General features: G+C 38.3%; 1 protein-coding gene across 1 annotated transcript in view; it reads left to right on the forward strand.

Annotated features, from left to right (window-relative positions):
- CDH2 (cadherin 2) overlaps nt 1-14,815 on the forward strand; it is a 185,998-nt gene that overhangs the window by 118,905 nt on the left and 52,278 nt on the right. The window contains exon 3 of the mRNA XM_045006439.1: nt 14,222-14,448. Within this exon, the coding sequence (XP_044862374.1) occupies nt 14,222-14,448 (227 nt within the window). The remainder of the gene's footprint in view (nt 1-14,221; nt 14,449-14,815) is intronic.

Raw genomic sequence — 14,815 nt, forward strand, 5'->3', positions numbered from 1 at the left:
AAATCACCAAGTTAAAATAAGTAAGATATTTTTGTACAATTAAGGATTTTTCCCTGAAAAATATATTTTATTTTTTCTCAAAATATAGGTTAATATTGAATCTCTAGATCTGGATTTCTGTTTTACTTAAGTTTCATCTTACTCACAGTTTGACTGGAAACACTGATGCATAATACCAAGTACATTATATTTAATACTTATATATGAGAGAGCTGTGTAAGTGTTCCCCATTCCCACTTGGGGGGAGGGATAGCTCAGTGGTTTGAGGATTGGCCTGCTAAACCCAGGGTTGTAAGTTCAATCCTTGAGGAGGCCACTTAGGGATCTGGGGCAAAAATTGGTCCTGCTAGTGAAGGCAGGGGGCTGGACTTGATGACCTTTCAAGGTCCCTTCCAGTTCTAGGAGATTGGTATATCTCCAATTATTACCTTATTAATTAAACTTTCCAGGAGTTTCACTACACTCTGTAAAGAACTGGTTTGCTATTTAAAAACAAGACATCTTCTGGAAATTAAAAGCATCACCAGAACATATTACACAACACTGTTGTTCTGTATTAAAGATTAATAGAGGCTACTGCATTGTCATAAATATTTACAGTTTCTAAAATTTTGACCACAGCATGTTTGAATTCCAGGGGCAGGTCTTTTTGAGTGTGCCAGACTAGGAGAGGGTGGGCATAGGACAGCTGACAGAGTGACACAAGTCAGGTGGAGAGAGCAGCATGAGCTCTGGTTCATTGCATTCCTCCATTACAATATGCACCTCTTTCAAAGGTTAAAGAATCAGGCAACTTCTGAAAAGATGTCTGCCTTCCCTCACCGCTCCCACAGCAGGCGGCTGAGGGAGCAACTCAGATATATAAGGATACAGGCTCAAACAGCAACTCGCAGAACCAAATGTCTTCTGCACTCTGGGCTGTTTGGGGAGGGATTGATCTTATAAATATAAAATCCCTTACAAAGTATAAGCCTTTAATTAAAATGTACATTTTAATGCTCATACGGCCTTGGGTAATAGGACTTATTTATTGCAGGAATGTTGGCTAGAAAGTGGTGAAAGACGCATGTAGTGAGTGGGCAAATCATTTCATCTCTATCCCTCATACTCCTACTTGTATAATAAAGATGATGATACCCACCATCCTTTGTGAATTGTTTTGAGATCTATGAATGGAAAACTTCTCTATAAGAATTAAGTATGATCAGGGGCGGCTCCAGGCCCCAGCACGCCAAGTGCGTGCTTGGGGCGGCATGCTGCGGGGGGCGCTCTGCCGGTCGCCGGGAGGGCGGCAGGTGGCTCCGGTGGACCTCCCACAGGCGTGCCTGCGGAGGGTCCGCTGGTCCCGCGGCTTCGGTGGACCCTCCGCAGGCACGCCTGCGGGAGGTCCACCGGAGCCGCGGGACCAGCGGACCCTCCGCAGGCACGCCTGCGGGAGGTCCACCGGAGCCGCGGGACCAGCGGACCCTCCGCAGGCACGTCTGCGGGAGGTCCACCGGAGCCGTGGGACCGGCGACTGGCAGAGCGCCCCCCGCGGCGTGCCGCTGTGCTTGGGGCGGTGAAATGGCTAGAGCCGCCCCTGAGTATGATGATAATGATTAAGACTATGTCTGCATTAGAACTTTTGTCGATCAGGGGTGTGACAAAAGCATTGGTGCTCACTGTGGGTGGTTTAATTATACTGGTGGGAGAGCTCTCTCCTGCCGGCATAGAGCGGCTACACAAGAGACCTTAAAGCAACGCAGCTGCAGCGATACAACTGTGCTGTGGTAAGGTCCATAGTGTAGACATAGCCTAATTGTCAAGTAGTCCATAAACTATAGAGAGACAGTGATAATGTCCATATTTCAAGGCCTGTCTCAGCATCCATGTCAGTTTTATACAGCAACTCTTTTTTTCTGGTTTTTTAAACCCCTGCAGACTGGCCATCTGTGAGAGCTGCCAGCCGGCTGTGGTGGTGAGAATAACATATGAACAGTCATACTGTGTCAGACCAATGGTCTCTCTAGCCCAGTATCTTATCTTCTGACAGTGCCATATACTTCAGAAGGGGTGACCAAAACAGGGCAGTTATCAAGTGATCCAATCCCTGTCATCCAGTCCCAGCTTCTGGCAGTCAGAGGCTTAGGGACACCGAGAGCATGGGATTGCGTCCCTGACCATCTTGGGTAATCGCCACTGAAGGACCTGTCCTCCATGAATTTATCTAGTTCTTTTTTTGAACCCACTTATACTTTTGGCCTTCACAATATCCACTGGCAACGAGTTCCACAAGTTGACTGTGCATTATGTGAAGTACTTCCTTTTGTTTGTTTTAAACTTGCTGCCTATTAATATCATTGGGTGACCTGACCCCTGGATCCTGTGTTATGTTAAGGGGTAAATAACACCACCTCATTCACTTTCTCCACACCATTCATGATTTTTATAAACCTCTGTTGTATCCCCTCTTAGTCATCTCTTTTCCAAGCTGAACAGTCCATCTTTTTAACTTCTCCTCATATAGAAGTTATTCCATGCCCCTGATCATTTTTGTTGCCCTTCTCTGGACATTTTCCAATTCTAATGTATCTTTTATGAGATGAGGTGACCAGAATAGCTGGCAGTATTCCAGGTGTGAATGTAGCCTGGATTTATATAGTGGCATTATACTTTCTGTCTTATGATCTATCTCTTTCCTAATGCTTCCTAACGTTCTGTTAGCTTTTTTGACTATCGCTGCTGCACATAGAGCAGATATTTTCAGGGAATTATTAGTGATGAGTCCAAGGTCTCTTTCTTGAGTGATAACAGCTAAATTATAACCCATCATTTTGTATCTATTGCTGGGATTATGTTTTCCAGTGAGCGTTATTTTGCATTTATCAACATTGAATTTCATCTGCCATTTTGTTACCCAGTTTTGTGAGATCTCTTTGTTACTCTTTGCAGCCTGCTTTGGACTTCAACTATTGTGAATAATTTTGTATCATCTGCAGGTTTTGCAACCTCACTGTTTACCCTTTAATCCAGATCGTGTATGAATATGTTGAACAGCACTGGTCCCAGTACAGATGCTGGGGGGGGGGCACTATTTACTTCTCTCCACTGTGAAAACTGGCCATTTATTCCTACCCTTCATTTGCTATCTTTTAACTAGTTACTAATGCATGAGAGGACCTTCCTTCTTATGCCATAACTGCTTCATTTGCTTAAGAGCCTTAAGACCCAAGAGGGACCTTGTCAAAAGCTTTCTGAAAGTCCAACTACACTATATCTACTGGATTACCCTTGTCTGTCTATTTGTTGACCCCCTCAAAGAATTCTGATAGATTGGTGAGGCATGATTTCTCTTTACACAAGGCATGTTGACTCTTCCCCAGAATATCATATTCATATATGTATCTGATAATTCTGTTATTTACTGTAGTTTCAACTGCCTGGTTCTGACATTAGGCTTACCGGCCTGTAATTGCCAGCATCACCTCTGGAGCCTTTTAACAAGTTGTCATTACATTAGTTATCCTCCAGTCATTTGGTACAGAGGATGATTTAAGCAATAGGTTACATACCACATTTAGTAGTTCTGCAATTTCATATTTGAGTTCCTTCAGAACTCCATGAGTGCATACCATCCTGGTGACTTATTACTGTTTCATTTATTATTTTGTTCCAAAACCTTCTCTATTGACACTTCAATCAGGGACAGTTCCTCAGATTTGTCACTGGCCTGTCTAATTATACTTTTACATTTGATTGGCCAGAGTTTATGCTCCTTTCTATTTTGCTTTGTAGGATTTGATTTCCAATTTTTAAAGGATATATTTTTTGTCTCTAAGCTCCAAATTGATTCTATTGTTTAGCCACGGTGACATTTTTTTGGTCCCCTGAGTATTTATTATTGGGAGGGGGAGAGTAATACGTATAGTTAGAGCCTCTATTATGATGTTTTTAAAAAGTTTCCATGCAGTTTGCAGGCATTTCATTCTTGTGACTGTTTCTTTTAATTTCCATTTAACAAGCTTCATCATTTTTTTTGTAGTTCCCCTATTTCAAGTTAAATGCTTCGGTGGTGGGTTTCTTTAGTATTTTCCCCCTACAAGGATGTTAAATTTAATTACATTATGGTTGCTGTTACTGAGCAGTTCAGCTATATTCACCTCTTAGACCATATCTAAGTACTAAATGAAGAATTGCCTCTCCCCTTGTGGGATCCAAGACTAACTAAAGCAGTATCTAGAAATTTTATCGCTGCATCCCATCCTTTGGTGACATGTTCCCAGTCAATATTGTGATAAGTTGAAATCTCCCATTATGACTTGGTTTTCTGTTTTTGTAGCCTCTCTAATCTCCCTGAGTATTTCACAATCACCATTATCATCCTGATCAGGTGGTCAGTAGTATATTCCTACTGCTATATTCTTATAGTTTGAGTCATTTAAGATTTTTACTATATTTGGCTGCATGCTTTCTCTTGCATGTAGTTCCACTCCCCCACTAGTTTGATCTATTCTGTCATTCTTATATATTTTGTACCCTGGTATTACCATGTCCAACTGATTAACATCATTCCACTGCCTATTATATCAATATCCTCATTTAATACCAGGCACTCAGGTTCACCCATCTTAGTATTTAAACTGCTTGTATTTGTATACAATCACTTATCAACTTTGTCAATATTTAGTTGTCTGCTTTCATATGATGTAATTGAATGGGACTCTTTTTCATTTGTTTCTCTTCAGCTCTTATCTATGCTTTATCAATTGCTCTCCTTTCCTCTTTAATAGGATACAGAGTATCCCCTTTAATAAATCCTCCCCTAAGGGATGTGTCTGTCCAAACCATGTGTTCCTCTGTACCTGGTGGCTTTTACCCCAGCCCTTAGTTTAAAAACTCCTCTCTGACCTTTTTAATTTTATATGCCTGTGTTGGATCCCCCTTTCCCAAAATGTTCCACCGTTCCTAACAAACCTAAATTTGTCCACTGAACACCATTGTCTCATCCACACGTGAACAGTAGATTGGCTGAAATCATGTGTAGCAACCAAGGATCAACACACCAGGCCTGTTCTCATACTGCTAACCCTACAAAGCCTCACTTCTCAAGCCATCCTTACCCTATACTTAGAGTCAGATCACATGAAGTGATGGACTCACTCTGACTGGGCATGATTGCAGGTTGCAAGCCTACTGGCAGGACAGCCACAGCACCTCCTAATTCAGAGTGGATAGTGGAGATTTTGTAGATTGAAAGGTGGGGCAAAGAGAGGCTAAGTGATAGACAAAATCATAAAAAATATGAAAACAGAAAACTCAGGCAGAATGAGAAAGTAGGATACAGGGAAGAGCAAAAAATAAGATAGAACTTGGAGCCTGAATATGTAGAGATGGTGGAAAATACAGTGCAGGAACTGGGACTGGGAGAAAATAGCAAAGGGGACACAGACACTTACTCTCTTCTGCACCCTGGGCTTTTGCATTTAAGGGTTGGGGAAGAGCTGTCTCTTTAGTCATCTCTAGAAAATGCAAAACAAACAGAAAACATTGGTTGTTTTCCTTTTACAATTTAATATTTAATTATTTTTATTGTAGTTAAACAGCCTACTAAATTGTATAATGTGCTGACAAAGTAGTAGCATCTCAGTTTATTAAACCACAAAAAAATTGCCTTAGAAAATAAGCCATTATTTTAAAATATATTGAAGACAAAGAAATGTCCCTACTTAGAGCCTAAACTGTGAAGGTGGTCTATTTTGTGCTGGCTGTGTGAAAGGCTACACTTTCCCTTCAGTCTCCTGGTCTGACTGTTCAACAGATATTCGTTAATTACCAAATTGGATTTTAGCAGTTGTAGTGAGTTGATGCATTGTGGGCACATGAGATTAGTGTTTAATCCTGATTTTTATTACTATCCAATATTGTATACTTGAGAAAGTATTGCAGGTGTATTGCACACTCAGAGTACAGAAATGGTACTTATTACTGAGTTTTCTTCCAAAAAATTCCAGCGGAGCTCTGCAGTGATGCATAGCCTTATATTTACCAACAATGTGTTAAATAATGTGAAGTGAAGGAGGACTGCAATTTCTTTATTTATATATATATATATAGATATAGATAATTTAAAACTAAAGTAGTTGTCTAAATATAAACATTTTCCCTCTTCACCCCAAGATGTTTACTCTCTCCTCTTATATTTTATTTTTTCTGAAATAAAGACAAAAGGGATGTCGGAGCTCAGAAAGACTTTGTATTAGTGAGCAGTAGGAAAAAGAACTGAAAAGGATCAGTGAATCAGATGTAATTTGGGCTCTGTTTGAGATACCAAATCTGTGTTTTGCTGACGGCCAGTATTCCTGTTTTGAAAAGCTGCATAGGCACTTCTATCAAACAGAAAGAACTTTATCCCTATTTTCATTCTGGCATGCCTATTATGACTTTGTTCAGCAAGCAAAGAGGATTATGGGAAATGGAAAGTAGGTGACATGTTTTATTAAAGAACTGTGCAAGTCTTTCACTACGAATTGAAGGATTGAACAGTCTTGTGATAGTATTTTCGTTCACAGGTAACTTTAAAAATATAGGACCCTTATATTGATTTAGCTAGCTTAAGAGGAAACCAAGTAGTGTTGAATATGAACATTTGCTTTTAAAAAGTGACTGTAAGGTTTAATATTTCTCATTTATGTTTTCAATATTTCTCATTTATGTTTTGCAACAAAAATATTCAGTACAGCTGAAAGGGTACTTTTTAAAATTAAAAACTATAAAACTGCACAGAGAATAAGAAAAATAAATGTGAATCTTCTGTCTGTGTGGGTCTCTCTGTCTCTGGCATAAACACCCAGATTGCCTTGAACATGCAATATTTTAGGACAACACATATACCACAACGCCTGGTTGGAAGCCATCAACCGTGAGCACTCTGACTGGCACAACGGTGTTTAGTATACTCAATGTGTTTGATGATGATGTTGCATACAGTGTTGTTGCTACTTGGAAAGAAATTAGCTCTTGTACTGAATGGCAAAAAAAATAGCAGAAACTGGTACAAAGTAATTTTGCCAGGATATTGCCCTTATAACTCATCCCACAGTGTAAAAGTGCATAAATTTCATAGAGTAACACTTGTATTCTAGCAGCAGGTTAAAACTGATACATACCACAACTTGTTTGTAAACTATTATATTAGTACTGTTTTCAGCTGATGAGATAAACAAACCCTGTGACTTAGGTCTCAACTCTGCAAATATATTTTTCCCTTTAGTTAGACTTTTTGTTTTGTTTTGTTTGTTACTAAAGGATTAGTGAACTGAGTGAGGGAGCCTCACAACATGAAGATGTGGAAAGCTGAGCTCCTAAGAGGCAGATTGTGGAACTTTTAACATTGCAATTACTCAGATGAATAGTAGTCCCACTGATTTCAGTTGTATTGCTTATGTGATTAACTTCACATCATCGTGAGTAACGGTTTCACAATCTTGCCCTGAGTTTGCACAAATTTGCAGCGCATGATATGAGAGGAGAGGATTTGCAATCAAAGAGCTATATATGGCCCTTAATAAGCATCTCAACTCCCATTGTATCATATGTACTGCATATGACTAATTGAAGTTAGATACTACTCAACATGAGTAAAGATGTCAGAATGTAGCACATAGAGTATGTCTACACAGCGACTAGACACCCACGGCTGCCCTGTGCTAACCAGCTTGGGATCGCGGAGCTCAGGCTGTGGGGCTGTTTCATTGCTGTATAGACTTCTGGGCTTGAAGTAGGACATATGCGGTGGCAGGGTCCCAGATCTCAGGCTCCAGCCTGAGCCTGGAAGTCTACACAGCAATGGAACAGCCCCACAGCCCAAGCCTCATGAGCCCAAGTCGGCTGGCATGGGCCAGCCGCAGGTTTTGCTTTGCTCTGTAGAGATACCCTATGATTGTAGACCAAGATTTTTAAGTGACTAGTGGATTAGTATGCTCGCTTTTCTGAAAGCACTAAGGAACTTCTCTATGACAGTCCACTTTAAGGTGTCTCAAGTTAGGCACCCAAATAACAGAAGCACCCTCAAAGTAACTAGATTTAAAAAAAAAAATTTTCGGTAGTGCATGGAATAATTATAAAATGTGGTGCATGTGTGTAAGGACAGAACTGTAAGGTGCTACAGAAAAGAATTAAAGAACATGTTAAAAAGAATACTGATATTGAAGCATCTGTGAAAGAGACAATGAAAAGTTTAAGTCTAACATTTAAGCATGGTTATAATCAGAAAAGTGACTATGTAAAAATGACCTAATATTTGATATTTATTCTTCAATTAATGATTTCCCTATCAAATTTGCTTGTCTTGAAAGTGAAGACAAGATATTTTCAACTGCAATTACTGCAGCTCATCCTGTTGTCTAGAAACCAAACTTGTTTTTTCTTCTATGTACATTATCAGTAATAAAGATTCTGAAATCAAATGATGCATCAGGCAGGCTAGAATATACTTCTTCATAGCTACAATAATGTTACACTTCTGTTAGTATAAAAAAATCTAACTTTATATATTACTTGAAGATTACCTATGTTTGTATTGAAGGATGTCTCATGGACGATTCTTGTGTCAATCTGTACCACGAGTTGAAATATGAGTGGTTCCATTCAGATGTTGAAATTGGGTAACAGATCCCCTTACAAAGAAAGGGGTAACCAGTCTGAACAAAGTACAGTGTTATAAAGCAGTGTATATATTTTTTTAATATATTTTTTCCAGTTTCCCTATCCCTGAAACTAGGGAGGCTTAAAAAATAGCCCTTCCATTGTGGAAACAGTACAGTGTTCAGATGTTAAAAAATCTTTAGACTGTCAGAAATCAAGGCAGAGCATCCCTAAATGCTTTCTTGCACTGTTAGAAGTAAAGAAGCATGACTAGAAATGTGCAAATTGGGTAATTGATGTGTAATTGTATCATGGTTACTTTTGTTGCTATTTGTTTGATTCACTGAGAAGTTATCCTGCAGGGATATATATATATCTGGGTTTCCCATTTGATGACATATTTTGTTTGTTATTTTTAGGAAGTATGTGTTTAATAGCTCTTGGAAATTATAATGTCCAAAATATCCACTGAGTGGACATTAGCTCTGAGGACAACATTAGGCTAAGATAAGTAATGTTTTTTCTGTAAAATAAAACCAATGTTGAATCATATTTCTGCCTTTAACCCGAAAGCCTAGACTCTCGCATTTTAAAGCTGAAAAATCCAAATTGCAAAGTACTCCCTCACTGTCTTGGGATTAGCACAAATAAATGAAGTTATATATGAATGTTTTGTATGAAAGTATTTTTATTGATTATACTAACATAGCCCATTCCTTATACTCTTTTTCTCAGTCCTTAGTTAAAACTCCCATTGATTTCAGTGGGAGTTTTGCCTGAGAAAAGATCGCAAAAGCGGGCTGTCAAATTGCAAACCAACATGTTAATGGAGCAGCTGAAAGTATATTTTAATTGTATGAGAAATTATGCTAGTTAATTGAAGGTTACTAGTAAGGTACATGAGAGCAGAGATGTATTTTACAGATATTATGAATCATTCATTTCATTAGACACAAGTGTGTGAATGGTTTAGTTCTCTAGTGTACTCTAAATGAAATTGCATGTTTAGTAGTACTTCAGGTTTTGTACGCTACACATTAAGACATATGTTTTTGTTAATTGCATACAAGAAAATTTGAGGGCTTTATTTAATACCACAGGGCTGCAGGAATTTAATTTATCTTTTTGTGGTTGAAGACATTAATTTTTTTCCCTTTTAGGCAACAAATATATATTTGTTTTGGTTGGCATATAATAAAAAGCAATCTTAAATCTTTAAATTTGATTTACTCTCTAAATTCAAAACTGTCAAATGGATTACCTTCTAAAATACTCCATCTTTAACAGCAAAATAATAACAATACAAATAACAACATAAATATAAAATTTGCTTCTGGATTAAAGCCCATATCCTGCAAATACTTACACACCGGAATAACTTTAAACCCATGAGTAGTCCCATTCACTTCAATGGGAATAGTCACAGTTAAGTATGTGCGTAAGTGTTGGTAGGATTGTGGTCTAAGACTTTTTGAAATCTAAATTTCAGCCTTTCATATTTAATCTGCTTCCTTTAACTTGCAGAGATTTGTATTAGATTATTTATGTGGATACCACTAATAAAGGACAATAAAAGACTGTGTAAATATCTGTTATTTTTCTTGGCACTGAAACAACAATGTGCTGTAAAAATATAGCTGATAAATCCTTTTAAAGTGAAAAATATCCATTATAATTATTTTTTGAAAGTAACATTGTTTTGGAAAGATGCATCCCTTTCAAGGTGTTTGGAACATGATTAGTACCAGTAATGTCTATTCTCAATGAAAAATGTTTCCTTACTACTTCTACAAAATCTTACTACTTTAGCATTGAAATAAATAATTAGGATTCCATCTTTGTTGATACCAGTTGAGCTCTGAAAAATGAAGCAAACTAAACTGAATCAAATTTACAAGACTAATAGCCATGCAGTTGGGGAAAAGGTAGCTACTACTCAACCTGTACTCTGTCAAGGTGATTTAATTATGAACAGTTATACTTCTCTAATTTGTTAATGTGCTCTTTGCAGAAGGAGGATAATTCTGCCAGGGCACTGACAATTTTATACATTTTAGGCAGGTTGCTGTCAAATGACAGCGGTTTTCATTGAATCTTATAACGTATAGTTGCCTGGAGGAAGAATATCAATGAAGTGGATTGCAGCTTAATTTTTTTTTTGAGTTATTAGTATGTATATGAGAGAGAGTGTGTGTGTCGGGGGGTGGAATCTTTCACTTTCTCATGGATTTTAGTATATAAAATTGGATGCATTAAATTCCTGAATAATATTTTTTAAATTATATTTTTTCATATCATTATATCTTAATAGTTCTTTTGAACCATGCTCATTGCAGTGTTCATTTTAAGTCTTACCTTTAAAAAGAAAAAGGAAAAAAAGAAATCAGGTTACAATTTACATTTAATCCCCCACCACCACCACACACACACACACACACACTTGTCAGCTGTTAGATCATGTCCCCAAGATCCACAGACTAATATCATTATTCCTTTCCCCTGCAAGGGAAATCCCCTGTTAAGTAGGAGCCCCCAGCTGGTGGGGGAAGGCTGACAAAGACCCATTGGTCATGTTCATGGTTCTGACTCCTTGCTGACCTTTTCAAACGTAACTGTTTTTAACAAAGTGTCTTGCAGGGCTCCCTCTCCACTGGGAGTTCTGCATCTCCATTGGAGCAGAGCCGGCATAAAGACGTGCACTTGGGTTCTCTAGCTTCTGTCCCATTCCCTTCTGATTGCTCACTTTCTTCTCTGAAATTATTTAAAATGTCATTGAGAAGATCCTCTCTTCTCCACAGAGCCCTACAGCTGATCTGATTATTTGTAAATAGGATTCACGATTGCTCTTCATGGCATTGTCTAAAGCAGAATGTGGAATATTGTTACCTTAGTTTATTTGAATGCTGTTTTGAGGATATTGCAATAGTAGATTTCAGGATAATTAAGAAGACCCATTCTGGGTACTTTTATTCTTACATTTCTATAATTAATAGAGTCTAGTGTGAGGTTGTATTCTGGTTAGAAGGTCAGAACACAGAAGTATGTCTAATTAGGACTACAGCGATTTCTTTATAATGCTAGAGTTACTGTAACCAATTATTTTACTTGATTTAGAATGCATGTATTTCTTTGGCTAGCTGTTGCAATTCAGAATATGAACTTGCCTTGGTAAATTGGGTCATATAATGAAGTAGTATGGATAATGGAATAAGAAGTTACTGGCTTGGCTCACATCTAGGAAGAGGATCCTCTAAATGTGGCTTTCCTTCCTCCCATGTGGAATTGGGGTTGTGTTGCCTCATGTCACTGTCCCTTCCTCCCTCAGAGCCCTCTTTGTAAATCTGTGGAGGGGTTGGCTGTACCTTATGAAATAGGCGGGACTTGGGAGGTACAGCCCCAGGGAACTTACCTAGAAAAAAATAGTGGAGTCCCAATTTGGATGAAAGTTTTGGTGGAGCATCCCCACAAACAGCATGAGATCTCTGCGGCAGTATTATCAAGGAGCCAGGCAGGGATAAAAGGGGCCAGAAATAGTGCAGAGATTCAGAGCTTCTGCATGGATAGCCTTGTCCTTCCCCAGATTCAATGAGATCTGCCAGGTTTGATGGCCATTCGTGTCCCTTTTTCCCTGGAGGAAATGAACCTTGCCCCGATGGAATGATATGGTGGGAACTTCATGAAATATTCCTCAAGGAGATTCTCCCCCACCACCACCCTGAACAACTCAAGCAGGTTTTACTTCCGGAAAGGGTGAACATGTTTGTTTAATCTTCCTTCAAATCTGACATTTTAAAATTTCTATTGAATTTGCTGTATTTTTGAAAAAATAAATAAAGTTATATATATATAATTTTCCAGCTGTTATCATCTTTGTGTGCGTGTGTGTGTCAGAAGGTAAAAGGGAGGCATGTGGGAGACCCAGCATAACACAAAAGGATTAGCGAGGAAACTAAATTTATCTGTCATTTGAACGTCGGTCCCAGTTCTCAGAGTTCAAGTACCAAAAATTATAATCTCTCTCTTCTCACTACCTTCCTTATAATGACAGTATTTTAAAAAAGAAGGGGAAAAAAAGCATATGATGTGCAGCGTTTAGCAGGGCTTCTCTTGAGGGGAATCTTTAGATTTTTGGAGACTTATTGCTTGGGCATCATTCATTTCAGTGTAAAGGTCCAATAACTGGAACAAGGCACAAGGATAGGATTCATCTTCACTATCTGTATTTCAGCCCAGCCTTTAATAATAATGCTTCACTATTCTGTTGTTCATACAGTCTAATGGTCTCAAAATGCTCTGAAAACATTAAAGGAAGGTCATCAATTTTAAAGCCATATTTCCATCTGATATTTTTTACTTGCTATTGTTACAAGTAACACTGACAATAACTAGAAATGAAGGGGATCAGAGAGAAAAAAATCTGTTGTACTTCGTGCATTTTACAGTATTGTGTATATATTCTGTTTCACTGTGGATCTTTCACGTAGCAAAAGAGGAGAGGAAAACATTTGTAAATAAGAAAATATTTTTAAGTAGGAAAATGTGATTATTAAAGGGAGTTTATAGGCAGGACTAGTACCTGCAACTGCTTTTAATCTACTTTTTGAAATTGACTGGATTTCAAGTGAATTGTATCCCTTTAAGACTTGTAGCATTCCTGTGAGGTAAGGGTATATTATAATTCCCCTTTTACAAATGGGGAAACTGAGGACCGGAGCTGTTATGTGATCTGTCCACAGTCAGTGGCAGAGACAGGAATAGAAAGTAGGTCTAACTCCCAGTGTTGTGTACTGCCCTCTAGGCTGCTACTTCACTGCCGTTAGCACTGGAGGTGCTGAATCTAAACCAAGTTTGTGATGATGATTGCCACATATTAAAAATATCCGGGGCATTTTTTTTCCCCAGTCCATGATAGCAGTTTGACTATTTTCTCTCCACTCAATCCTTTTCACTAGTTTTAGGTGTTCATAAAGTTTTAATTTTCAAAATGCATGTTCTTTTGTGCACTTGTTTTGTCATTCTCTGCAGAAAGTCTAATGAGGTCATGGTGCAATCTAAACCTGGATATGAAAAAACTATCCTTTTTTAAAAAAAGTTATGAATATAAAAAACTCCCTTTGACAGGAGCTCCTCTGTGTGCCTGACATTTTCTTCATTTTAATCCCCTATTGCCTTTGACACTCCTTGGGTTCAGCTGTCATATATACTTATTAGTGATAGTAATTCCAGTCAAGGTCAAAGAGGCTGGAGCTGTATTTGGAACCAATCAGTTCTGCCCCTTTGCGAGAGAGAGCGGATGGTTGTTGTGGAGCTCAAAGCCTCTCTAGTAGAAGACAGGCAATCTGATTGGGAAATAGAACTTGATCTTCCCTCTCTGAAGGATGTCACTATTAGATGGGCTGATCCATAAAATATGATTTTTAATTCCTAAATAATGTATGCACGTCACATGATGAAATGACAGCGAGTTTATTGTGACTGCGGAGAATAGGCTTTTAAGATGCAGGTTTTTGTTCTTGACCTAACACCAGCTGATGACTGAGTTTAAGCAGGCTCTGTCTCTTTCAGTTCTTATATTCTCGATGGTTTTTGTGTTTTACAGTGGGGTTTAGAAGCTGTGATGAAAAGAGAAAAGTACAGTTTGAAAGCAGCGAGCCAGCAGATTTTACAGTAGGTGAAGATGGTGTGGTATATGCAGCAAGAAGCTTTCAGCTTTCTACAGATCCCACAGAATTCATCATATATGCTCAAGACAAGGAAACCCAGCAACAGTGGCAAGTGGTGGTGAAGCTGAGCATCAAGCCAACATTTGCAGAGCATTCAGAGAAGGTAAAACATTTGCCTTTGGAAATGTGTTTGAAAATAGGTTTTAGACTACATCTGTCACACACCTCAACATCTGACCTCCTGCTAGTGGGTAACTAGTGCATAAATAATTATAAAGCTGTAGTCTTTAAAAATAATGTTCCATAATCTATTATTTTGTAGCCCTGCTAAAGTCATGGAAACCCATATCTGTTTAAAGATCCAGAAATCATTTGTATTTGAACATATTGTTTGTACAGTTTGAGATTTGTACTTGAATTTAAATTGGAAGTGGTCATTTCTTTATTTTAAATTGCTGGAGAGCATTACAGTATTTATTCAAGCAGTTAAATTTAACCACAAAATAAACAAATCTCTGCTAGAATCCATC

Source organism: Mauremys mutica, chromosome 2 (genome assembly GCF_020497125.1).
Source record: "Mauremys mutica isolate MM-2020 ecotype Southern chromosome 2, ASM2049712v1, whole genome shotgun sequence".
Classification (NCBI taxonomy): Eukaryota; Metazoa; Chordata; order Testudines; family Geoemydidae; genus Mauremys; species Mauremys mutica.